This window comes from Lepisma saccharinum, chromosome 27, assembly GCF_977018435.1.
Source record: "Lepisma saccharinum chromosome 27, izLepSacc3.1, whole genome shotgun sequence".
NCBI classification, from domain to species: domain Eukaryota; kingdom Metazoa; phylum Arthropoda; class Insecta; order Zygentoma; family Lepismatidae; genus Lepisma; species Lepisma saccharinum.
In genome coordinates, this window is record NC_139255.1 from 41,297,664 (window position 1) to 41,324,218 (window position 26,555).

General features: G+C 38.4%; 1 protein-coding gene across 1 annotated transcript in view; it reads right to left on the minus strand.

Moving 5' to 3' along the window:
• Positions 1-26,555, minus strand: part of Rs1 (Dead-box helicase Rs1) — an 88,889-nt gene that overhangs the window by 47,963 nt on the left and 14,371 nt on the right. Inside the window, exons 3-6 of the mRNA XM_083112926.1 lie at positions 24,534-24,675; positions 17,416-17,540; positions 10,516-10,818; positions 5,241-5,368 (exon numbers count right to left, since the gene is read on the minus strand). Coding sequence (XP_082969052.1) covers positions 5,241-5,368; positions 10,516-10,818; positions 17,416-17,540; positions 24,534-24,675 — 698 coding nt within the window. The remainder of the gene's footprint in view (positions 1-5,240; positions 5,369-10,515; positions 10,819-17,415; positions 17,541-24,533; positions 24,676-26,555) is intronic.

Consider the following 26,555-nt stretch of genomic DNA (forward strand, 5'->3'; position numbering starts at 1 on the left):
GTTTTTGACGAAAAAACAAAATTTCAAAAAAAAAAACATCGTAGTGTTAATTTTTCGTTTTTGAAAGGCGTGTGAGGCATTTTGCTACCATGTTTTATCACGAAATAATGCGAAATGAACTGCAAAATGCGAAATAAACTCTTAAACACGAAATTTAGGGTTTATTTATCGACGCGACACCTTCTGAGGTCTGAATTATCCTGTGAGTTATGCAATTCACGAAAAATTGATTAATTCTGCTGTTAATGTTGGAGAAGCAAAAATGGACTCCTTTGTACAGGAATAAACTCAATATTCTGATAACTACATAATTGTGGTATTAGGAGTGAAATGTTAATTTTGTGTAATAAGTATTTAAATCAAATTTAGGATTATATTCAAAATTTAAAAACCAAAATGTCTTTTTATATAAAACTTTACATCAGATTTTTCACCGCTATAACACCAAATCCATTAAATTAGGCACGCACATCCATTGTAATGACATCTCTACGCTGGGAGGAACCAGGCAACGTCGACGTCTATAGTGTTTCAAAGGCAACAGATCCCGTTGCAGTAGCACTTGCAGAGACGATTTCACACAGGTAAAACAGCGCCAGCGAAAATGCAGGGGAAGCCAAGCCGGGTCGGTAGCTCAGTGGTAGAGCAATGGCACAGATTGCCAGAGACCCGGGTTCGAGTCCTGGTCGAGCCTGCATTTTTCGCCGAAAATCTACGTAGTATAACACCAAAATTTTATTTTATTTACCACTTTTGAACCCGAAATTGACTCCATTTTTATACCGAAATTTTGCTTTTTTATTTACCAAAATTATGTGCCTCTATACTAAGGTGCAAGCTATCTTGACAGTGACGTCATATGGAACCGCACTACAGGTTGATGCGAAACCATTGTATCACACCGCGCAAAGCATGAAAGATTCTCTCCGTCACAGTTGTGTCTCAGAGTCCGCAGAGAAAGCACACAGGAGGAAGGGAACGTTTTTGTGTACAGCTGATCGAGGGTTGAGTCGGGTGGGAGGTGGGGGGTAGCAAGGACTGCTCGACTTCTGACACCCTTTCAATGTTGCCAAACTTACATGGACGAAAGGTCAATTGAGTTCGAGTGCGTCTGTTGTGTATGTTGTTTATACCGAAATGAAGGGCAAAACCATACATAATGAGAGCCGAGAGGTGATTTCGAATGTTGTTAAATTTTTTGACAACGAAGCGAGAGAAGGATGTTACACGTTTCCGGTAAATGAAACTACAAAGCGTGCGGCGGCTGCAGTTCAAATGTCGGACACTTTCATTAAGAAAATTAGAGAGGAAGGAAATTCAGGGGGGAAATTTACGACACCAGGTAAGCACAGGTCTGCCGAAAAGCGTAGAATTGTTGTAGACGACTTTGCCAAGTGTTTGATTAGAAGAACTATTGGTAATTTGTGCCAACAGTAAAAAAAAAGTGCTTTTGAAATTAAAGAAATAAATAAATTAATTTTCGGGGTAGTCGTGAAACTCTTTGCAACATTATTTGCAATGACTTAGGATTATATAGTATTATATATATATATATATATATATATATATATATATATATATATATATATATATATAGTATTATATATTAGTTATATCAGCTAATCAAAACCAACAAAAAGCTCCCGCAATATCGGGTCGACACTCTTGCAGCAGAAAACGGCCAAAAGTACTTCGTCTTCCACCTTATCATTGCGATCTAAACCCTATTGATAGAGGCACATATTTTTGGTAAATAAAAAAGCAAAATTTCGGTACAAAAACGGAGTGAATTTCGGGTTCAAAAGCGGTAAATAAAATCAAATATCGGTGTTATAGCGGTGAAAAATTGGATGAAAAGTGGTATCTAAAAAGACATTTTGGTTTTAAAATTGTGAATATAATCCAAAATTTGATTTAAAAACTACACTTATTCCACAGAATTAACATTTCACTTCTAATAGCACATTTATGTAGTTATCAGAGTATTAAGTTTATTTCTGTGTAAAGGAGTCCACTTTTGCTTCTCCAATATTAACAGCAGAATTAACAAATTTTCCGGGAATTGCATAACTCTCAGGATAATTCCGACCTCAGAGGGTGTTGCAGCGGTGAATAAACCATGAATTTCGTGTTTAAGAGTTAATTTCGCTTTTTGCAGTTCATTTCGCATTATTTCGTGACAAAACATGGTCACAAAATGCATCTCACACCTTTCAAAAACCTGAAAAATTAACACTACAATGTGTTTTTTCAAATTTCGTTTTTTTGTCAAAAACGAAATATGCATGCCCCTACCTATTGAGTATGTTTGGGGTATCATAAAGGGTCGTATTGCATCACAAAATGTGGATCGTAATTTGGGCAGAGTACTGGAAGTTGCAAGAGAAGAATTTCAGAACTCTCCCACAGAAGAATGGAAAAGGTCTTGCGAAAAGTAAAGGCGAAACAAGTTAGCGCCTCTGGCCTGGTACTCCCAATCGCCGCCACTGTCTCTGAGGATATAATTATAATTAATAATTAAATTGAAGATAAAATCTGTTTCTTAGATGGTAATATTTACTATCGCATAGTAAGAATCACAACCATAATAGATTTTATTGTAATTAATTATTTAAATCGGGAATCGTCACGCACGCTATCCATTCTTCTTCAACCACTGACCGCGCCACACAAAAACGTCGCGTTTTGCGGCAGGTCCGCCAGAACTTCATCTGTCAGAGAACAGCTGTGAGGCATCGTGGCAACAGCGTGCCATTTGAGAGCAGAGGAAGGGAAGGATTTCCCCCAGGTTCTGGTCTGCTGCCGTTTACCGCGACAGAAACAAGTGGGGGTGGATTTTAGTTCGCATATTTTCCGGGTTTTTTTTCTTCTTTGCTGAGGAGTATATATAATTTTAACTTTGACTTGTAACAAAATAATCGTGCCGAATACTCTACATTTCAACAAGTTTTTAAGTATCTAATATTTTTAACACATTTATATGCTCTGTATACGCTGTAACGTGTTTTCATTAAGGAACTATATTTTTGTGCTCAAGCCTCGCGAACTTTCCGTTCAAAGGCGCGTTGCCATCTCGTATTCATTATCCGATTCCGTTCATTTTCTTGTATTTATACATCGTGCTCGTTTTAATTGCTCTTTATTTTACATGATTCCATTCTAAAAGAAACCTCGCATTGCGACATGTTGAACTTGCTTCCCTTGTATTTCAAACTATTGAAATTCTTTCCCTTGTTTGTCTTTTTTCTTAGTGCAGACAGTGAAAGTATCAACGATGGAAGTTTGCAATGCTGGTACTACGTCACTGTCAAGATAGGTTGCACCAGAGTTTAGTTATACACCTAAACACAGAAAAACAAATACTGTTTGTAACAGTTTCTATGATTATATATAGGGCTGATTCAATACTGGTACCGATGTATTTTCATCAGTCAATACCAGTGGTATCGGTTGGAATTTATTTACCGATATCAGGCAATACCTTTCCAGCATTTTGGTCTTTCATAGGGTCCGCAAAAATACCATACACCACTTTCACAAGTCAAATTATCCTTGAAATTATACAAAATTCAAAATTTATTTTTGTTTTGCACCAGTTTTGTGTGGTACATAACATGTGCTTTAATATTCTGACATACTTCTTGAATGTTCTGAAGCAAAACTATTGTTTTTGATTGATTGAATTGTTGTTGTTTTCAGTCCACTTTATGCACAGAAAGGCTAATCGGGACAGGACCTACAGATTAAAGTGGGATCCGAACTACTACATGCTTCCACCGGGTATTGAACCAGACAAAACTGTTGATAAATTGATGCATGTAATTAGAGCAGAATATTTATGCACTAATAAATTTATCAATATTCTGAAGAACTTTTAATTATAACAATTTTCAGGCATTGGTATTGGTGGGAATTGGTAAGAGTATTGAAAGTGGTTCAAAGTGTTATCGGCTCAACTCTATACTGAACGCAACTCCAACTGGCAGTTGACCTTGATGGCTATTTCTGGCATGTCCTGTCCCCCAATCATTTTCGGGGGCGTCTGGTCGGATGGGTGTCAACAAACTCAGTTGCGAAGTAAAAGCTGAAAGGATTACTCACATTGCTCTGAGAAGCAACGTTGCCAAGCAAACTTCTGTTTTTGTCAGTTGTCGTTATATGACTGTGTGTCCGCCTGCATTCCGACCTGTGGGTGGTCCTTCCGGAAACTTCATTGTGCAGAACCACGTGTGCAGTTGAACCTGCTGATTTCTGGTGCTGACCAAGAAAACTCTTTCTCGCTTTACAGTACATTTGGCAACATGTGGTATACCCAACGCTCAATTGTTTCGTCCTGCGAACAACGTTTGGTACCTTGTGACTCGAAAATGCCCGATCCCAGTTGAAGAAACCAGTTGGGAGTTACATTCAGTATAATTGCATAAAAACATGAAGTTTTTGTACTTACAAGTGTTTCGCAGCTTGTTGCCTTTGATATAGTCCCGCTGATACAGCTGAGCTGGCATTGGCAGGTGGCTTTGTACACATCATGGAATAACAGTTTGGGTGGCACGTAGCCAGGGGGAGGGTTCAGGGGGCTGAAGCCCCCTCCGAAATCATTCAAATATGTAATTTAAATAGTGTAGTGATAATTAATTTGAATTCATTAGCACAATTAAACATCTTGTACAATAAGTTGTAATATATTGAGAAATTCATTATCAGTTCTTCGCCCCCCCCCATTTTTCCACCTATACATGGCGGCTGCTGATAAAGGATGAGCCCCCTCCCAAACAAATTTCTGGCTACGGGCCTGGGTAGGTAGCATGTCCCAATCTTGGATGTTGGTTTGATTGCCCATTTTACATATAATGAATTACCTATATATGTATTTTAAGAGTAAAAAATTTGTACAAAATGAAATCCAAAATGTTTTCTACTTTGGTTCCACACTTACAAAACACTATATTTTCTTCGGTTCACTCACACATGAAAAGTGAAATCACTAGAGCTTGCATTTATTTATGTGTGTTAGAAAACGTTAGGGCTGCCAATGTACAGGAACCTCGATCATTTTTCAACACGATAAGGCTGAAAAACATTAACTGTTGTGTGTTATATGTTGACTGGCCACAACAGAGTTGGAGATGTCTCCAGTGCTTCCACTTATGTTAATAAGTCTCATCACTTTAAATTTTAAATTCATGATCTTTCCTGCGGGAAAAAAAGCTTTTCTACCAATATTCTTATTACTACCTTACCTATCAGCCTCATCCAGCACCAATATCTCAATATTGTGAAGACTGAAGGTTGGTGTGTTCTCGCAATGGTCAATCAACCTTCCAGGAGTCGCTATTACAATATCTGGATTTTTGCGTAACTCAGCTTCCTGCAACAGGTAATTAATTATTTGTTGTAATAACTGTTGGTATACCTGCCATAAGCACACATAAAACTGATACTGAAATTATCTAAGATAGGAAACTGAACACAGACCAAATTGATAAGCGACTGCAGTCTGTTAAAAAAAAATTCTGCCATGAGTAAATGGAGCAGTTTGAATGACATGCAGCATGCAGCTTGTTGCATCACTTCAGTATGAAAGGTTTTTTTTAGTGTTGAAGGTTCACATCTAACTGACACATGTCACTTGTCACCTGTCATGTGTTGCTTGTCAGTTTGGTCTTTGGCCATCAAACACAAATCTATCTATCTATCTATATACAGGGTGATTTCGAACTCCCATTACAAACTTAGGGGGGTGAATCTAGAAGGAAAAACAAGCCGAAAGTGCCATGTGGCAAAATTACGAAAACGGCACCGTGTGGCTGCCAGAGCCGTGAGAAAATCGGTTCACACCTCTTTCAAAGAGCAATAACGTCTGAACCACGAAAGATACGAAGATCGGCTCTGGCGGAAGTGGAGGAAGTCGTATCCAAACAATATCAGGGCGTTGAAATTGCGGCGCTTTTCGTAATGCGCAAGGGGAATCCCCAAAGGAAATGGGGAATCCCCACTGCATGTGAGCGGAAACTCGCGTAGCCGGAACGACGATGAACTCGGAATGCAGCATGTAAGCACTGCGAAGGACAGTATGAAAACATCCTTTGGCATGTGCAGAACGGAAACTCACAACAGGGGCTCAATATGACGACCACCAACATCGATGCACACATTGTACCTTCGAAGAATGTTCTCATACAGACAATTGAAGACCAGTGGATTCTCTCGAATGAAGTCCACTGCTGCCACAATCCTAGCAACCAGGTCATGCTCAGACTCGATGGGGGTTTCATAAATGAGACTCTTCATGCGCCCCATAGAAAAAAGTCCAGGGGCGTTAAGTCGGGAGATCGTGGGGGCCACGGCACGGGCCCGGCACGCCCTATCCATTGCCTGTCATATCTGTGGGTCAGATGGTCCCGTACGTCCCGTGCAAAGTGGGGTGGCGCCCCATCATGCTGGAACCACATGTTTTGCCTAATGGCCAATGGCACATTTTCCAACATCTCGGGCAATGTCTCTTGGAGAAAAATCAGATAAGTACGACCTGTGAGATTGGTGGGAAGTACGTATGGGCCAATTAAACGACCGGCCAGTATTCCTGCCCAGACGTTGATGCCCATTCGCTGCTGGAACCCACGAGCTTTCGTTGCGAATGGGTTCTCTTCATCCCACACATGGCTGTTGCGGGAATTAAAAACACCCTCTCTGGTGAATTTCGCCTCATCCGTGAAGAGCACCAACTGTGGAAACTGAGGTGTATTCACGCAACGACGCACAAACCATGTGCAGAAGCGAACACGTGGTTCAAAATCTGTGGGACCCATGGCGTGCACCTTCTGGGGGTGATATGGGTGCAGTTGTTGATCATGAAGGACATTCCACACTACAGACTGAGATACACCAACATCCCACGCTACGATTCGGGTACTCGTACCAGGGTCTTCGTGCACAGCATGAAGAATTGCCTCCTCCACCGCAGGCATGCGCCTCGTCCTTGGGGCACCTGTGTCCACTCTACTCACAACAAATGTTCCAGATTCACGAAGACGACGGTTCACTTTTTCGAATATGGTGTGTGATGACGTCACATGTTCCGGGAAACGTTCCTGGTACATCGCACGGGCAGACCTTCCATTGCATCTCGCTTCCCCGTAAATGAGCATCATGTCTGCATACTCCTCGAAACTGTATTGCACCATCGTGGGAGTTTTCACGTCCACACACACCCACAACGTCGTAATGTTCCCAGAGGATACGTCGTGTGTACGTACTCAACCAATGTGTCACATCCAGCGCTCTCTCCATACAGTCTTGCAATACCCAGAGGGCGCAAGGGTCAACTTCGACCAGGGATAGCGAGTGACTCCTAGTATGACGTCAGCGCACACCTTCATGCATCACAGAGGCTACGAACGGGAAGGAACGTCATTAAGTACGGGTTGGTCGCTCCCGTTCCATGTCCTTCACGTGAGAACGTTAATGACTAACGTCGGACTCGCATGGGATACCTCTACACGCTCTGCAGTAATGTAGTACAGAACAATACGAACGTGTCCCAGCATTCGTGGGGCACGTGGATACGTATTTGGTGCTGCTCCTCAGAGAGCCGACTTCCGGCTGACCTTGTACTCCCGAGGTCCTGGGTTCAACGAATTCCCGGTGGGAGGGGGCACGTAGTGGTTCATATCGCAATTGTAATTGCACGTTGCGTTCCACGTAGCATGCACGTGTACATCCATCACTCCATTTTGCGTACCATCTGGGATGCGCGACAGTCACTGTCCAAGCATGTTCCATTTGTCGCACTTCATGCGCTCCTCTGGGGACTCCCTCCATGCGTCACTTTTCGAGCGTCCTGTGACAGCATGTTCCCTCGTCGTCTTTCTCCATTTTGCGAGTTTCTGCTCACATGCAGTGGGGATTCCCCTTGCGCATTACGAAAAGCGCCGCAATTTCAACGCCCTGATATTGTTTGGATACGACTTCCTCCACTTCCGCCAGAGCCGATCTTCGTATCTTTCGTGGTTCAAACATTATTGCTCTTTGAAAGAGGTGTGAACCGATTTTCTCACGGCTCTGGCAGCCACACGGTGCCGTTTTCGTAATTTTGCCACATGGCACTTTCGGCTTGTTTTTCCTTTTGGTTTAACCCCATAAGTTTGTAATGGGAGTTCGAAATCACCCTGTATATAAAAATCGATGTATGGTACCTTGTGTATATAAGTTTGTTCCAGCATAACACTCGAATGTCTGGAGCAATTTCAACCAAACTTGGTATGCGTATCACTTGCAATCTGGTAAGAATACTTTGTTTCTCAGGTTGTCTAACATTCAGGTTTGTTGCGAAAACGACCTGTATTAGTGTGGAATCCATAGTATTCGTTACACGGTTTAACTTCAAGTTCATCACCTATCGGCATGGGGGGTGTGAGGGGGTGAAAAATAAAATGCCACAAATGAACTACATTAGTGTCGAATCCATAGTTTTCAGAGTCGCTAAGCTAATTGGTGACATTCACGATCACATTTAAAATTAGTTATATTTTACACTCTAGTTAGAATTCATTATTTCCCTGTCTAATACAAGATCGGGCAATGCTGGGTAATCAACTAGTTGAAAATAAAATGCAATATACATACGAGGGCCACTATTTATATTTTGAGCCTTGGCAACACTGATTGAAGTTAGGCGCGATTTGACGTTTGCACGGAATCGTCTGGCATTATTGATCATTACGTACTTCAAATGTTTTGTCAATAGCTTCATTTGTGTTGTTTATGTTGCCTTGGAGATTGCGCGACAACAATAAAATGGAATTTTTTCGTGCGATGATTTTTTTACGATTTTCAACGTGGATTATCAAGACAAGAGTGCATCGATCAACTTACTTCCACATTTGGCGATGAAGCCCCATCCTTTGCCACTGTGAAACGCTGGTATAACAAATTTAATCGTGGCCGCCATTCGCTCACCGACGAGATTCGCGAAGGTCGTCCAAAATCAGTTGTTGTTCAAGAAAACATTGATGCTGTGCAAAACCTAATACTGCAAGATCGTCATGTGACATACTGTGAGATTGAGGCAACCATAGGCATTAGTTCCACCAGCATATATAAAATATTACATGATCATTTAGCTGTGAGAAAGGTATGTTCTCGTTGGATCCCACACAATTTGACAAAAACTCAAAAAGACGCTTGCGTCAATTGGTGCAAACAAATGCTCAATAAATACAATCGTGGTGCTTCAAAAGACGTATATAAGATTGTAACAGGTGACGAATAATGGATATATGCATATGAGCCGGAACGTAAACAGCAGTCGACTGTATGGGTGTTTCAAGATGAACCCAATCCAACAAAAGTTGTTCGCGCTCGAAGCACATTGAAACAACGTGGATTATCAAGACAAGAGTGCATCGATCAACTTACTTCCACATTTGGCGATGAAGCCCCATCCTTTGCCACTGTGAAACGGGAAAACTGATCATGTGGCAACTTACCTTTAGAGGAACGTAGAACGGTCAACTCTGAATGGTACACAACAATTTGTTTGCCAGAGGTCTTCGGTCAAATACGGAAAACCAACAAACGCCGTCTGATCATTCTTCATCAAGACAATGCCAGCTGTCACACATCTCGTCTAACAACCGACTTTATGAACAGTCAAAAAATCGAATTGATGGGTCATCCACCGTACAGTCCTGATTTGGCACCCAATGACTTCTTCTTGTTCCCGAATGTCAAGAATAAATTGCGTGGACAACGATTTTCGTCGGCAGAAGATGCCGTTGATGCGTTCAAAAACCATATTATGGAGGTGTCTCAAGAAGATTGGAAAAACTGCTTTGACAAATGTTTCGAATGAATGCAAAAGTGTATTGACCATAAAGGAGAATACTTCGAAAAACAATAAAGCAGTTTTCAATGCCAAATTCCTGTTTTTTCATTGTTAGGCTCAAAATATAAATAGTGACCCTCGTACTAATCCTTTTCAAATTTCAAAGTTTCAAACAATTCAAATAACATTCTACGCCATTTTATAATTCTTTAACATACTAATAGATGCAGATGAATGATTAAATGGATGATGGTCAAACACAATGCTACATGCCTTAACAAATGTTCGATCCTGAGTCTTCCGGATTTGTACCACATTACACTGACTACTCAGTTATAAGGCTGTTATTCAAGAAGTGTATTCAACATTGTTGAATATGAAGAAAATATAATATACAAATACATATAAAAATTAACACAAAATATATTTAATCAAGAAATTTAAAATAAATATAGAACTTTTTCCCTGATTTTTCCTAGGTTTTTGAATGGTTTCACAATATTCCCTGATTTTTTCAACCTAGTCAGGTTAGTCTGCAAGAAACGAGTTTACTGACAGTGTGGTAAAGGAAAGTAAAGACTGTAGGAATATCTGATCACAAAACAAAAAGGAAATAATATCAAAAGACACTAATAATGACAAGATAATGGGGCAAACATAATTACAAATGCAACTAAAAACATAATTACTTGTGTCTTCACGTCCAAACCACCAACTGAAAGTCCCACAGTTACATCCGTGAACTGCGCCAACTGCTTTGCCACTTGGTAGACCTGCACACCCAATTCTCGAGTAGGCACCAGAACCAAGACCCTGGTAGATGGCATAGCTCTTGGTTTGTACAGGAGCCTCTCTAAGATTGGGAGCATGTATGCTGCAGTCTTCCCTGTACCTGTTGCAGCGCAGCCACATATATCTCTTCCTTCGAGACCAACGGGTATGGTAGCAGATTGGATTGGAGTTGGGTGAGTGTATTTCAATTCTCCAATTGCCTGAAAGAATAACAGAAAAACATTTTTTTGCAACCAATTTTCATGTTAAGTAATGGTGTGTACATTTCCATGTTAGAGGCAGGCGTATTTCGCTCTTGACGAAAACATGAAATGTGAAATAACACATTGCAATGTTAATTTTTCAAGTTTCTGAAAGGTGTGAAGTGCTTTTACCTACCTTGTTATGTCACGAAATGATGCGAAATGAACTGCAAAATGTGAAATACTCTTAAACACGAAATTTAGAGTTTATTTACAGACACAGCACTTTCTGAAGTTTGAATTATCCTGAGTTATTCACAGAAAATTGATTAATCCTGCTGTAAATATTTGAGAAGAAAAAATGGACCCCTTTATACAAGAATAAACTTAATACTTTGGTAACTACGAGGGTGGTTTGAAAAGTTCTCGGAATGGAATAGAAAGAAACGACTTACAACAGTGATTTTTTTTTATTTTTCAATGTAGTCTCCCTGTACACTAATGCACTTGGTCCAGCGATGTTCCAATGCCTTGATCCCATCTCGAAAATTAGATTCCTCCAGGCCTGTGAAATACGTGTCAACTTCGGCTATTAGTTCTTGCTTTGAAGCGAATCTCCGTCCACCGAGGAAACTTTTGATTGATTGATTGATTGATTTAGTTTATTTTACTTCGCGTTTTGTGCCTCTTGGCTAATTTGCGAAGATGGGGATGAGTGATGAAATGATGAAATTGATGAATGGACATTCACAAACAACCAAGCCCGACCGGGATTCGAACCCGGGACCCTTAGGAAACTTTTGAGTTTGGGGAAAAGATGGAAGTCTGAGGGAGCCAAATCAGGCGAATAAGGCGGATGTGGCAATTCGAAACCAAGTTCATGAATTTTTGCCATGGCAACGACACCTCTGTGAGGGCGCGCATTGTCCTGATGCAAGATGATTTTCTTTCTTGCCAAACCTGGCCTCTTTTTCCGTATCTTATGCTTTAGTTGGTCGAGGAGATTAGCGTAGTATTGTCCCGTAATTGTTTGACCAGTGGGAAGATAATCAATCAACAGAATCCCTTTCGCATCCCAAAACACTGACGCCATTACCTTTCCGGCCGACCGTATTGCCTTTGCTTTCTTTGGTGGTGGTGAATCAACATGTTTCCACTGCTTTGACTGTTGTTTTGTCTCTGGGGTATAGTAGTGGACCCACGTTTCATCTGTCATCACAAACCGGCGCAAAAAATCTGTTTGGTTTCTCTTAAAACGAGTCAAACATTGTTCGGAAATGTCCACTCTGATGCGTTTATGGTCCTGTGTTAAAAGTCACGGCACCCATCTTGCAGATAATTTTCTCATATCCAATTCAACTGTTAAAATGTGATTCGGATGACATTCCTATAGCTTCAGCAATTTCACGCACTTTCAGTTGGAGATCCTCCATGACCAATTTATGCACTTTTTCAATAATTTCTGGGGTAGTAGCACATTTTGGGCGACCACTACGTGGATCATCTTCTAAGCTGTCCCGACCAAATTTAAACTCGTTTGTCCACTTTGCAACAGTTGAATATGAAGGAGCAGAGTCCCCCAGTGTGTTCAGAAAATCGGCATGAATTTCCTTTGATTTCATACCTTTCTTTACGAAGTACTTAATCACCGCTCGAATCTCGATTTTTTTCCATCTTCACAAAGCACTGCACGGGAACAACTACAAAGTGACGTCCGCACCAGAACACTGACGCGCCACGTGTTTATTAATAAAGGATGGCCTATTACTATGCGGGAACCTCGTTGTCCTAGCACTGACATCTGGTGGTGATTCCGAGAACTTTTCAAACCACCCTCGTACATAAATTTGCCATTAGAAGGGATATGTTTATTTTGTGTAATAAGTGCAATTTTTAAATCAAACTTTGGATTATAGTCACAATTTTAAAACCAAAATGTATTTTTTTATATACCGCTTTTGATTTGATTTTTCACCACAACAACACTGAAATTTTATTTTATTTACTGCTTTTGAACCTGAAATTACTGTTTTTGTATCGAAATTTTTCTTATTTACCAAAAATATGTGCCTCTATTCCATGCATATTCTTATCATGCATGGGAGAAAATCTGGCCAGCTTCTTCAGAAAAAATGTTGTAGCAAAGACTTGTCGGTGGTAATAAAGGAACAATGGAAGGATGGGTGGGAAGGAGAGGGAGGGGGTTAATTATGTCTGTCTGATTGAAAGATAATCTCAAGGTCTTTTCAGCTAGCCTTATAACAGCATATACTTATGAAGCAGAATATTCTTTGAAAAAATATTTAATTTAGAAATGTCCTATGGAGTAGATAAGAAAATTTCAATATACAAGGTGCATTCAATAAATAACCGGAAAAGCCATATAAAAAATCTAAAGTACGACCGTGATTGTTATATGTTTGTTATTTTATGAAGGCATCTGTAAGCTATTCATAGCTGGGGCTGGCATGCCTGCCTCGCGCACGGGATGCTGGGAAACATTTACACAAGATGACGGCTCCTTTACATGAGTGCTCCAAGCTGGAGCAGCGAAGTGTCGTGAGATTTTTGTTGAGTGAAGGCGTGAAACCAATAGAAATTCATCGCCGCATGACAGTTCAGTACGGTGACAACTGTATGAGCTGATCACAAGTGTACGAGTGGGCTGAGAAGTTCAAACAGAGCCAGTGTTGAAGATTCTCCGCATCCAGTCGCTCTGTAACTGCAGTCACGGAAAGCAACATTGCTCAAGTGGAGGACTTGATACGGGAGAACAGGCGTATTACTGTCAGTGTAATTGCTTCTCAGATGGAAGCATAATGTAAACAGTACCACCTACTCCAACCTTTTGTGTGGAAAACTGAAACCAGCCATTGTGCATAGACGACGTGGTCTGTTGTCCACTGGTGTGCTCTTGCTCCATGACAATACGAGACCACACACTGCCAATGTCACATTGTCTACCATTGATGACCTAAAGTTTGAGTGCTTACCCCATCCTCCATATTCGCTCGATCTTGCACCTTCCTATTTCCACACCTTTGGCCCACTGAAAGATGGACTAAGTGGATCGAGGTTCCAGAATGACGACGAAGTCCAGTCAGCGGTGCTTGAGTGGTTACGCACGCGTCCAAAAGAAATTTTTTCCCCTGTGGAATCAGTGCCCTTATCAAGCGCTGCGTAGGTGTATTGAGCTAGGGGGGACTATGTTGAAACATAGTACTCTAGTTCTTTTGGTGCTTGTAATACATATTTGATACAACATATTTCCGGTTATATATTGAATGAGCCTTGTATCAACACATTTTTCATGTATCATCATGTACAATGTTAAGTCAAAATTTTTTACAACTTTATTTTTCTGCTTCAAACAAATAACATAAAAAAATATTATAATATACTCTTTTTTGCACTCTTCTACCTCTGTGTAGTATTCAGAACAATATGTGTGCTTTGTTGCAGAGAAGATATAATTTGATTTGATTTGGTGTTTTAAGTCCACTTTATGCACAGTAAGGCTAATCGGGACTGGACCTACAGTTTACAGTGGGATCCGAACCACTATGTGCCTCCACCGGGTATCAAACCCAGGACCCCTTAGTTACAAGGCAACCACACTACCACAGCACCATCGGGGAGGCGAGGATATAATGTCAGCCTGTCTACCAATATCTCACCTAACCGTCTTTATATAAATCTCAAGTTAAAAATCAGTAAAAACACACAATTCTGGGTGAATTTTTGAAAAAATACACAGTAAAAACAACAGTTGAGCCTATATCAGTATTGGAAACTAGGGATGTGCTGAAGCAGATTACAGGCGTAGGAAAATCGGCAGAAATTGACATATCGGCATCGGCAAAAATCCGATATTTAAACCGGTACAGATAATACTAGAGTTTTACCTTCTAATAAGTTTTATATTTTAGTTTTGTAAGATTTATTGAAAATTAGGTTATGATTCTTCATCATTGTAGAGTTTTTGTAATAAAATTATTGCAAACTCTCATTCAGAGGATCAACCTACCTCAAAATCAGAAATAAAACAGTACATTGCTGAACCAACTAGTCCACGTGACCAGGATTCGCTGTTGTATTGGAAATTCAAAAGTGAGTATCCAAACCTGAAGTAAGTGCTGAGAAAATACTTGGGAATACCTGCTGCATCAGTATTCAGTGTTGCTGGACAGATTTGCGATAAGAGAAGGAGTGCTTCCAAAACCCATGTTTCTGAAGTTGAATCTGCCAGCATTAAATTTTTAACATTAATTCATTTTGCATTTCAAAGAACTGCTTGTGTACTAATGTTAAATGTCTTGAGAATCTAAGAAGTTCACATAACCACTTTTTGTAGATGCAAATGTATATTCGCATTTCTTGAGCAAATTTATTTTTGTCATGTTGAAAATAATATCCTATTTCTGTTGAATACTCTTATGTATCGGAATCGGTTAAATATCGGTTCCAAAAAGTATCGGTGAGTACATCGGCATCGGTAAATTTTCAGCTTCGTCACATCCCTATTGGAAACTAGTGTCCCACAAAGGGGTTTACACTATTTGAATGTTAATAACAGAGAAAGTATTACAGATAACCTGATGGAACTTGTTGCCATTCATATGTTTTTCTTTAATTTCAGTTCAGTTGCCAGTAGTGACAAGTAATTGACGAGATGGCTGGGAAACTTTCCGTTGAGCAACGGAAGTGGATTTTAAAGTGTTTTTCGAAATGTGAGAACATGAAAGAAGTGCAGAGACGATGGCGAGCAGAATTTGATACTGCGCCACCATCACGTGTAACAATTACGAAATTACGCGACAAGTTTGAGAGGGAAGGAACTGTGTGTGATCTGGGACGGTGTGGCAGGAAGAAATCAGTATCGGACGAAAGATGGATGGAAGCAGTGGTACAAACTTTCACAAGATCCCCCAAGAAGCCCATACATCAAATTCTGCCTGCCATCGTTTCTGCACTTCTTTCATGTTTTCACATTTCCAAAAACACTTTAAAATCCACTTCCGTTGCTCAATGGAAAGGTTCCCAGCCATCTTGTCAATTACTTATCACTACTGGCAACTGAACTGAAATTAAAGAAAAACAAATGAATGGCAACAAGCACTAATCATGACAGATCGACAGATCAAGATACAACAAGTTCCATCAGGTTATCTGTAATACTTTCTCTGTTATTAACATTCAAATAGTGTAAACCCCTTTATGGGACACTCGGTATTGTGATTTGTTTACTAATTCCAGCCGATACTTTCGGGTGTTTTGTTCTTTCACAGGGTCCACAGCAATGCTACATGACACTTGTGGAGACTAACTATCCTGGAAGTTAGGCAAGATTAGAAGTTTCCATTTATTTTGCAGCAGTAATGTGTGAAAACCTGGATTTGGTGATTATTTTAATATTATGGTGTAATAATTAAATATTTTAAAGGAAAATTCTTGGTAAATTAATCAGGGTGTCTACCAAAATAACAAATCCAAAATTCTTGACTCTTTCTTGACCGTTCTTTCTTTTCTCTTGGGCACTTTTTTTAACATTTATTTAATCTCCTCCTTGCAAAATTAAGAAAATATATATTTTTATTCAATGAAAAACCGCTACCACAAGACTGGTTAAGATGAAAACTGAAGCTGTACTTTAACAAAAGATTTAGACTTGCTTTCATTATTATTGTATGTAAAAATTAATGGTTCAGACTTTATCCTGGATGGGAAATGGCCACATTAATCTATTTAATATTATTACAAAAGTTCATTAACACAAGAATGTAATTCTAAAGAGACGAAGTGAACAAATCTAAACGATGACTCAATACAATTGTACATTTCCAAATCCCAGTGCAGGTATATACGAATGTAAATTCACTATACAGAAACAAAAAAAAAATCTTGACCTCAAGCAAAATTTCATGACTTTTGCTTGACATTTTCCTTGACTGGTATACAGACATCCTGTTAATGCATATAAGTGGGGTGTAAGTAATCGATATTTTGAACTGCTTTTAATTGTCACAATTATCAAATATCATTACAGACATCTATGTGAATCTGTAAAGAGTATCAGTATTGGTTGAAAGTGGTTTTGGCCTAGCCCTAAAGCCCATCTAGCCAAAGAAAATACCTAGACTTTTCGACTTCAGATGTTAGATTTTCTAGTACAAAAAGTGGTGTTGCCACATGACTGACTTTTGCTCGGTTATGAATTACACCTTCTGCCGCCAAATGCACCCTTCATTTGCGGTTCAGGAAGAGGCAGAGGATCAGAGACCCATTAGTTTGCTACTCTGCAGCGACCTTTAGGCATTGCCATGCCCTGGCTTTGTTGGGGTATGCCCTTACCACCTGCTTACCTCAAGAATTTCCCATCCCCATGGCAACTGGACTAAGTCGATTGGTTCAAGTGTTCATTTGACCCTCTCTGCCTTTGGACGGAAAAAAAACAAAAATTGAATTTGAAGTTGGTTCTCTGAGCGATCAGGCTTAAGTAACAACACTACGAGTTCAGCAGAGGCAACAAAAACAACCCAACACCCTCACAATGTCAAAATACATGTCATCAACGGAATTTAATCTTGTGCCATTTGGACAAAACAAAAAGCTTACCCTCATCAAAGGACGAGAGATATTCATCTGAAAAAATGATGCATCCTCATCAAATGGTGGGGCATCGTCAAAGAACTCATCCTTCTGTTTCTTCTTCTTCTTATATTCTCGGTCTCTTATTACATCTACAATAAAAATTATAACGAGAAACAAAATGTCATTAGCTAGTTTTCCTGAATGTACAAAATAATAATAATACACGTAATCCAGTGAACCACAAGAGATAGAAATCCTATGTGACCAAAACTAGAAATATATACCTTCCTACCTGAAACGGAAAAAAATCAATTACATAACCCACATTTACTCCTATGGGCCAAACAAGCAGGGAAATATAGGATCTTTAAATGGTATAAACGTTGAAAAATATGATCCTTAGTTCAGACTGAAACACGTGTGACTAATCTGTTTTTCAAAAATATTATCTTCCTCATAACATGAATTACAGAACTGCATAATTGTGAATACCATCATCTGAGTTAGATAAAAGAGAGTACACATAACACAACAAAGTAGCACATTTCAAAGCAGTTACCACGATTTTGGTTCCCTGCAGAAAACAATACAGCATATCACATGTGCAAATCGAAACTTTCCACTTGTGGAAAACTTTGAAATTGTAAAATATTCTGAAAATGGGTACTTTCAAGGGTCCATGCATTAGAAGAAGTTGTGTTCATTGTTACATATATATTTTAAATAAATGTACAGTAATATAATAATTAAGGTTTCAAGGAAAGAAAGACATAATGAAGTACTTACTTATGCACGTTCATTCATCTTTGAAACTATTTAAAATACAAACATTGTAATACCCTAAACTAAATATTTTTATTGGTCAAGAAATTATTCCATTCATGATTTAACACTAATGACGAGAGGCATGCAAATTTCGTTTTTGACGAAAACACGAAATGTGAAATAACGTACTGCAACGTTCATTTTTCATGTTTCTGAAAGGTGTGAGGTGCATTTTTCTACCCTGTTTTGTCACGAAATAATGCGAAATGAACTGCAAAATGCGAAATATACACTTAAACATGAAATTTACCGTTTATATACCGACACGACACTTTCTGAAGTCTGAAGTATCCTGTGAGTTATGCAATTCACGGAAAATTGATTAATTCTGATGTAAATATTTGAGAAGCAAAAATGGATCCCTTTACACAGGAATAAACTTAATACTCTGGTAACTACAAAAATATGCTATTAGAAGAGAAGTTTATTTTGTGGAATAAGTGCAGTTATAAATCAAATTTAGGATTATATTCACAATTTTAAAACCAAAATGTCATTTTATATAGCACTGTTGATGTGATTATTCACCGCTATAACACCGATATTTTATTTTATTTACCGCTTTTGAACCCGAAATCGACTGTTTTTGTACCGAAATTTTGCTTTTGTATTTACCAAAAATATGTGCCTCTACTAATGACCTATGAACAATTTACCTTTTGAAATTAATTAAACTTTCAGAGAGTGATTTAATGAATTAGAAATTATCGCAATTGTAAATAAACAGTAGTGCTATATTTTTGATTGTTTTTATTCACTTTGAATTAATGCACAGGCTACAAAGTCTCCCTGAAAAGAGATTTCTTGAGTAAATTACCTTTTTCCTCTGCTTCTTCTAATTGCACCTGTATCCAGATGGAATGTTATCTTGTGTAAACCTTAGCCATTTCATTAAAAATTAAGCAAACTTCAACTCGCTACGGATGGCTCTCACTTTTTTAAAATAATTATAGACATTTCCATTCTTTTCAAAGCTTGCACTTTAAAATTCTGAAGAAAGAAAAACTAAAATAGGAAGAAACTGCATGCAATTATGTTGCAGTTACATCAGGATTTGACTGAAATTTGTTCAACACAATCTGACATTCTTGCTCACATTGTTACAAAAAGTAATAAAATGAACTCTGAAGTTCATAATTTGTTGCATGTGTTAAAGAAACATCACAAATGTTTAAAATCTAATGGGATTGTCGATATTCAAGCTGATATCTCCACGATACAGGTACATTAACTTTTCCAGATAAAGTTATTAAATTATTACCAGCTACCTTTAATGTTTAGTTAGATTCTGACATTTATACATTTTGCAGAAATCTTTCATAAATTTTTTTAGTAGCCACAGAAGCGTAAGTTCCATGTTTGGGTTTGTAACCCATCCATTTCGCCATTTAATACTTTTGTTGTGTATCCAAATAGAAGCAGAGGTGTAAAGTTAACTTCAAAAGACATGCACCACATAATCAAGCAGTATTTATTCCTCAATATAAATCACCACTAAACATTTACAGGGTTGCTACGATATTTTGATTATGAAATTCCCTGACATTTCCAGGTTTTCCAGTCCAAAAATGAAATTTTTCCAGACATGTTTATCATCATGATTTTCGCTTTTGAACCTTGTGTTTTTCAATTAAATATATAATCAGTTAATTATTATGAATATTCACTTTCCCAACTTTAGCAAATTTCATTCTACATGAACAAAAACACGTGAAAATTCGAAGAGTAAAATGTAAAATTACAATCTGCATCAAATGTAATGGGTGCTACAATCACGTTCATCTAGTCGTCAGGCTAAGGTAACAGAGGTACATTATTTTACTGTAACAGATCTCCACAATATAAAAACAACAGAAAAAGTTCATAAATCATACAAAAATTCTCATTTTCTGGCAGATTTATAGTGTCTTAGAAAATGCTGCTTTCTTGCTTACATTTATAAATACAGAGCATCTGGAGAAATTTTTGTTTCATATAGGAATTCTATAGGAAATGCATATGGAGTTCTGGAGGGACCAGAGGGGGCCTGCCCCCCCCCCAACTTAGAAAATAAAAAATAACACATGATTAAGTTCAGTTACTACATTTTTGTTATGAAGCCATACCGTAAATCTTGACGTTTGGCATGATGGCATGTGCGGTAATTGTGCCGCAATAGTGGGTCTTAGAAGATTTGATTGATGTGTACAGTTTGAAGAAAGAAAAATGTAAAATTAATTAGTGTTGAATCAACAGTTACTGCTGAGGCATCAAAAGAACATTTCAATTTAATGTTTCTAAAATATCCGAAGCTTACTATTGTACCGTAACATTTTTAAAGTAATACGAGTATTGTATCAATAAAAAATTAATAAAATGCAAAATGCAATAATCATACTGTTTTGCTTCTTTTAAAACTGACAACCAATATACTAATTAATATTTGTTTACTTAAGCGAGGAAATTTAACATTTTCAAATCTAAAAGGCCTAAAACACAGCGGTTGTTCTTTTTATTTCCGGGGGAAGGCCTGCGGACCACTTATAAACTAGGGGATATTCAATACCTGAGGGTTATTGCATGACCACTAGTTTATAATATGATATGCTTCTCCCAGAGTCTGCCCCCCCTCCCCCCCAAAGCAAAAGCTCAAACTCCGCCCATGAGGAAATGCCAACAAGACTAAGATCTATAAAATAATAGACGATAACCTCATCTTCACCACCCTTTTCGATAATTATGATCATATTGTCAATGTACTTTAGTTATCAATCAGATATCTGGACTGCAAATTTTACTATGATATTCTTTCTAATATTTAGTACATATTATAAAGTGAAAATTTATTACAGAAATTGAAAGGAACCATAATTTTGCTCAAGACTGAGAATCAAAAGAACGAAAGAAACAAGTTTCTAAACTGAATATCTTTTGGAAGTGGAATCATAAGAATCAAATCCACAAGTGTAATCGAAATTCCCTGACATTTCCCTGACAAGCCAAATTCCCTGTTTTCCAAGTTTTTCAGATGCATAGCAACCCTGATTTATAACGAATACCATATTAAAACAGTCCATTTACATGCTTGCACCTCAGTGCTACATATGACACTTTTGACGTACTTTCAATACTAAAATTGAAAAATAAACCACAAATGAAATTTATCTAGTTTTCAAGAAATAACATGTTAATTTCAGCCACTTCATACTGGGACAGATGTGCATTTGCAGCCGCTTGGATTACTGCAGTCTTAGATGGCCGCTAAAGTTAACAGACATTTCAGAATGAAGAAACAAGTGGCTGGTGACACAGGAATGTCATACCACAGTGGCAAGTGACATGAGTGTTTTCACACCAACGTTGCATGTGGTATGAAACATGGTGATTTCAGACTGAAACAACAATCAACAAGTGGCAGGTGACATGGTGACTGAACATAGGTGGCACTTCACAACTGCACACCTCTGACTAAAGCTCCAGACACACTTGAAGAAAGTTGGACGTTATCTTCCTCACTCAACACCACGGATGTGGACATATTCTTGCCAGAACAAACGTTTTAGACAATTGTCAACGATGTATGTGTAATTTTGATTTGTTTTCAGAGTTTGTACTCTATTTTGTTGTTGTTATTTTAATGCTGTTACTGTTTCAGTGTAAACTGGTCATTCAGTACTGTATCTGAAACTTTAGGTAAAATAAATAAATAAATAAATTTTGATGATTTTTTAAATAAAATTATTATTTTTTATTTAAATGGATTAAAAAAACACTGCTTGTATGGTTTTAGGCTGCATACATATAGATATATGTATTTTTTTATTTTATATAAAGGCTCTTTCTGGTAAAAAGCCCTGTAAATATTTTAACAGTTTGATTAAAGCAAATAAAAAAATGATATGTAAATATACATTTTTCTGTTTCTGATAATGTGTATAGGAACCTACTATGAAAATGTTTGTTGAGTGCGTTAATGAAACTATAATTGTAACTTAAAATATTTTTTATTTTCTTTGTAGCTGAATTTTGGCAATTTTTAAAAAATGATAGTTCGCACAATATCAGCTTCCATATTTATTTACAGTTTAATGATAATGACACTATTTTCACAGTTAAACATGCTTAGTATTTTGTACATTATTCTACACAAAATGTTTGCTATTTTTGCCTATAAAATTTACTGAATTTCAAATCAAAAGATATTTAAATGTGTTTACAGTTTATACGTTACATTTCCTTTTGTATCAGCTTCATCCCATCAGTACATATATTTTGTTTCCTTTCTTAGAGCCTAATAAATGCAATTAAATGATTATGAGATTAATGTACTTTCAACAAAAGTGATTCTGATATCTACAAAATCCTTATGTACATTATTCTATAAATTACGAGGGATGTTCCATAATGATTTACACTTTTAAGTGATCTGAATCGCATGCTTGACCATTGGGCTTGCAATGGCAGTCACAGGTAACTACAGGGTGTCATAAGTCTCCATACAAATGGTGAAAAAGGTGACTAATGTTTATTTTTCCTTTTCAGGCAGGTGAACCAATAAAAAAGAGATTCCACTAACAAAGGAAGAATGGATTGACATCATTCTGTTGGTTGGGAGTGGTACCACACATCCTGTAGCACGTACATTCAATGCAACCCACAGAACTCAGATAACCCATGACACCGTAGCCAACCCAAACTTATCAAGAAATTCAGTGCCATTTCACATAACTCTGCTCTATGGTCGGGATTGTCCTCTGTAAGATGCTGCAAGAGCTGCAGCTTGTATGGGTGCCACTTGTTCACTTGCAAAATGCGCATGACACTGCTTTGGCTGATTCCAATTTCCACAGAGAGGCATCGGGTCCCCTTTGCCGGACTCCTGGTCATCGCTGTCAGCACCTGCATTACCCTTCTTTCATCTGTTGCTGTCTTTGGTCTTCCAGGCCTGCTTTTGTCAGCGACGGAACCTGTCCTTCTGAATTTATTGATAAGTTTGGCCACGGTGTAATGGGTTATCTACGTTCTGTGGGTTGCATTGAATGTACGTGGTACATGACGGGTGGTACCACTCCCAGCCAACAAAATTATGTCAATCTGTTCTTCTTCGTTATTGGCATCTCTTTTCCATTGGTTCACCTGCCTGAAAAGGAAAAATAAACATTAGTCACCGTTTTCACCATTTGTATGGAGACTTATGACTCACCCTGTAGTACCTTGGTTTCTCACCTGATATCAGCACTGGACAGAAGAAGGCCAATCCACGTGAATACGGTGCATTTCCTTTACTGCTGTCAGTGTGTGCATGGATAACATGGAAGGACAGCACTGGACAACGAGGTTCTTTTGGAAAGAGAACCTGGGTGCCACAGAGATTAAGCAACGATAGTCAGAGAAGTATGGTGTGTGTGTACACCTGGAACCTCTTCTTGGCAATACCATGAGTCAGGGACAAAGTCCAACCAACGCAATGGAAACATCAGACATTCCCGGCAGGATCCGCAGCTTGCAATCACATGGCCACAATCTCTTGGGACCCTGAGGGCATCATCCTCGTCGACTGCTTCGAACCGGAGACCTCCATTAACAGCACACCATGTGGCCACTCCACAGATTCCATCGGACCATCAAAAGATGTGGCCACGGAAGTGCTTTTGTGACATGATAATGCGTGCCCGCATAGAAGTCAGGAAATACCCGCTGCCATTGCCAAGGCGGGATTCCAGGTGTCGCCACACACCATACTTCTCTTACTATCGTCACTTAATCTCCGTGGCACAAAAAACTCAAGACGTCCAGTGCTGTCCTTCCATGTTGTCCATGCACACACTGACAGTGGTGCAGGAAATGCACCGTGGTTCAAGTGGATTGGCCAGTGCTGATATCAGGTAAAAGACCAAGGTACTAGTTACCTGTGACTGCCATGGCAAGCCCAATGGTCAACCTTGGGATGAAGGGCAGTCAAAAGTGTAAATCAGTTATGGAACACCCCTCGTATTTACTTAAAGTTTTTTATTTATTAAAAAAAATTGCCTGATTTAAATTAGTACTTGAGAAAGTGTGAAGAGACACCTGGCCATCAGTGGCGAAGCATCCTACGAGGATGGGAGGCTGGGCCTATCCTAATATATTTGTCTATTTACAGATTTTATTATTTATAACTTCGTTAAGCTACGTTTAGTACAAAAAAAAAAAAAAACTGAAATTCTAGGTCTTATGTGTACTAAGTGAAAGTGAGGTTGAGTTTTCAGACACCTTCTTAGATGTTGTCTAGAGGAAATAGCATAATAATACACAAGAATTACATCAGGCTTAGAGTATCATGGATAAACCTTACATACCATTCTGCAACTCATCTTCTGATAGTCTCTCCTCATCAAGTTGTTTCTTTTTCCTTTTAATCTTCTTTCTGGTGTCTCCTTCTTCATCCAGCTCCTGAAGTTCGTCATCATCTGCTTCCTCATCGCTTTTTTCAGAAACTTCCTGGTTAAAATTAATAAGATTTATTGAAATATTTGCCCGCAATCTTTGCAAAAAAACTGAACAAACTTAATGGCAGCACAATGGGACTTGGGCTCTGCACATTCTCAGCCTGTGATGGTTTCATATCTAGCATCACATTTCCAGTAGCTGAATTTTGGCAAATTTTAAATGATATGCAAAATATCAGCTGCCATGTTCATTTACAGTTTAATGATATTGACACTATTAATGGTATAACATGATTAGTATTTTGTATAACTTTCTACACAAAATGTTTGATACTTTTGCCACAATAATTATTGAATTTTAAATCAAGAGAAATTTAAGTACTTACAGTTTACATATTACATTTCCTTTTGTATGTCCCTCACCCCATCAGTACATATATTTTGTTTTCTTTCTTAGAGCCTAATAAACACCATTAAATGTTTACGAGATTATTGTACTTTCACTGATATCTTACTTAATTACTCTACAGCTCTACAGCCCATGCAGGGCCTTGGCCTCCTTGGTGATAGCTGCCCACTCATCTCGGTTCTTCGCTCTAGTTCTCCATCCTCTTATATCCATTCGTTTGAGGTCTTCTTCTGCCTGGTCGAGCCATCTCTTCCTGGGTCTGCCAACACTCCTCTTGCCTTCCTGTTTCCCTTGGTAGATCTTATATATTGCTCTGTCTGGTTGCATCCTTTCTAAGTGCACCAGCCAGCTAAGGCGTTTGGATCTTATTTCACTTGTTATACTTGGGTTCTGGTAAAGTGTTGCTAGTTCTTTGTTTGTCCTAATTCTCCAGATGCCATCTTCATTGATTGGTCCATATATCTTACGTAAAACCTTCCTCTCCCACATATCTAGCCTTTCTTCTTCCTTTCTTGTCAGACACCAGGTTTCCGACCCATACATCACTATTGGACTCATTATGGTTCTATGCAGTCTTAGTTTCAGCTTTCGGTTCACTTGTGAGGATTTTAAAACATTTCCAAATGCATGGTAGCAACTGTTACCTGCTGTTATTCTTGTTTTTACCTCTTCGGCAATGTTATTATCTTCTGTTATTGTTGAACCTAGATATTTGAAATTTCCAACTCGTTCAAACTTTTGGCTGTGTGTTTCAAACTCATTTATAGTTTGATATCTGATCTTGTTTCTTGTTGTTATCATGTATTTTGTCTTATCCTGGTTTATTTCCAGTCCAATCTCATGTCCACCTTGTAATTGTTTCAGGGCATCTTCTAGTGCTTTTGATGATCTGCTTAGTAAGGCAACGTCATCAGCAAATGCAAGGTATTGTATTGTCCTATTTAAGATGGTTCCTCCATTTCAATCTTTCTAATTACATGTTCCAGATTTATGTTAAACAGCAGTGTGGAGAGGCTATCCCCTTGTCGTAGTCCTTTTCCAATTTGAATTTCTTCGGATAGTTTCTTTTGGATTTTAATTTTGCATTTTGAATTTCTTAAGGTCATTTCTGTCTATTTTGCTAAGTTTTCTGGGATATCCATATCTCTCATTATCTTATAGAGTTTGTCTCTTTGTATACAGTCAAATGCTTGTTGAAAGTCAACGTATAATTGATGTATGTTAATATTGTGTTCAAAACTTTTCTCTAACATCATTCTTAATACAAAGATTTGGTTGATTGATTGATTTAGTTTATTTTACTTCGCGTTTTGTGCCTCTTGGCTAATTTGCGAAGATGGGGATGAGTGATGAAATGATGAAAAATTGATGAATGGACATTCACAAACAACCAAGCCTGACCGGGATTCGAACCCGGGACCCTTGGCGTCGCAGCGCGATGTGCTAACCACTCGGCCACAGGGTCGGGCACAAAGATTTGGTCTATTGTTGATCTATTACTTCTGAATCCGCACTGGTAGTCC